The sequence below is a fragment of the Empidonax traillii genome, unplaced genomic scaffold (assembly GCF_003031625.1).
Source record: "Empidonax traillii isolate 1590-97213 ecotype Southwest subspecies unplaced genomic scaffold, ASM303162v1 scaffold246:size859669, whole genome shotgun sequence".
Taxonomy (NCBI): domain Eukaryota; kingdom Metazoa; phylum Chordata; class Aves; order Passeriformes; family Tyrannidae; genus Empidonax; species Empidonax traillii.
Window position 1 is genome coordinate 114 of NW_020955439.1, and position 1121 is coordinate 1234.

The window sequence follows — 1121 nt, forward strand, 5'->3', positions numbered from 1 at the left end:
ACAATCCACTTTTGGCTCTTCCTTCCTCACCCCTCCTCATTCCCTGGCTCCACACCTCCTCCTGGGCAGGGATGCAGCCACCTGGGGTGGGTGCAGGGGGTGGGAACCGGGGCTGCCAAGGCTGTGGGGGCCTAGGGGGGCCCACAGATCACTGCAACCTCAGGGACCTGCCCGGCAGCCCCTCCACTTTCCCTGTGCCTCTCCTCCCACTCCCATCTCCTCCCTCCCAAACCCTTTCTCATGTAGGGACCACTCTCCGACTGCTCCAGACCTCCACCTTCCAAAACACCTCCTTTGTGGAGACAGAGGGGGTGGGCCTGCTGGAAGACATCCAACTTGGTTCTCTTGATAAGCACACCTGGTCCATCCACTTCCACCAGCCCTGGGTGCGTCCAGCCCTGCCCCGCATGGACTGGGACAACATTGACAACATGTTCAGGTTCTATTTGTTGAGTTTCAGCCACCATATCAATGAATGGGTCAGGCAGAAGGATGTGCCCTGTGAGTATCCAGTCTTCACTGCCTCCCCTCTCTGAACAGCAGCTGGGGAGTGGGGATGGATCTGGCAAGTGCTGGCACTGTAGAGGGGACACTGATCATGTCCAAAGCAATCCCAGCCTCTCATGCAACCTCTCTCTCTCCTCTCTGCCCCTCCAGACCCCTTTGTGGTTCAGGGCATGATAGGCTGTGAGCTCTACCCCAACAGGACTTCTCGGACCTTCGTCTATATAGGCTACAACGGGCAGGATTTCCTCAGCTTTGACACAAACAATGTTACCTGGACCCTCTCCCAGGACACCGACCTGTCCCAGTATGTCCTTGCCTACCTCAAGAACCACACAACTTTCAGTGAGCAGGTCGAGGTCATCTTCAACGATATCTGTGTCGATGCCATGGAGAGGTTTCTGAGCTCAGGGAGGGCAGCTCTGGACAGACAAGGTGAGACCACCCTGACCCTGCCACGGCCACCTCAAAGCCCTGGGGCCAAGCCCTGCCCAACCAGGGCTCCCCTTTGCTCCCATCCCCCAGAGGTGCCCGTGGCCACGGTCTTTGCCCGCACGCCCAGCCCACACCAGCTGCTGCTGGTCTGCCATGTCACCGCCTTCTACCCGCGGCCCATC

At 58.9% G+C, this 1121-nt stretch overlaps 1 protein-coding gene across 1 annotated transcript in view; it reads left to right on the forward strand.

Moving 5' to 3' along the window:
* Positions 1-246: 246 nt before the first annotated feature.
* LOC114059865 (T-cell surface glycoprotein CD1b-1-like) overlaps positions 247-1121 on the forward strand; it is a gene marked incomplete at its 5' end in the record, with an annotated part of 1882 nt that continues 1007 nt past the window's right edge. Inside the window, 3 exons of the mRNA XM_027888828.1 lie at positions 247-501; positions 658-939; positions 1030-1121. Of these exons, the coding sequence (XP_027744629.1) occupies positions 247-501; positions 658-939; positions 1030-1121 (629 nt within the window). The remainder of the gene's footprint in view (positions 502-657; positions 940-1029) is intronic.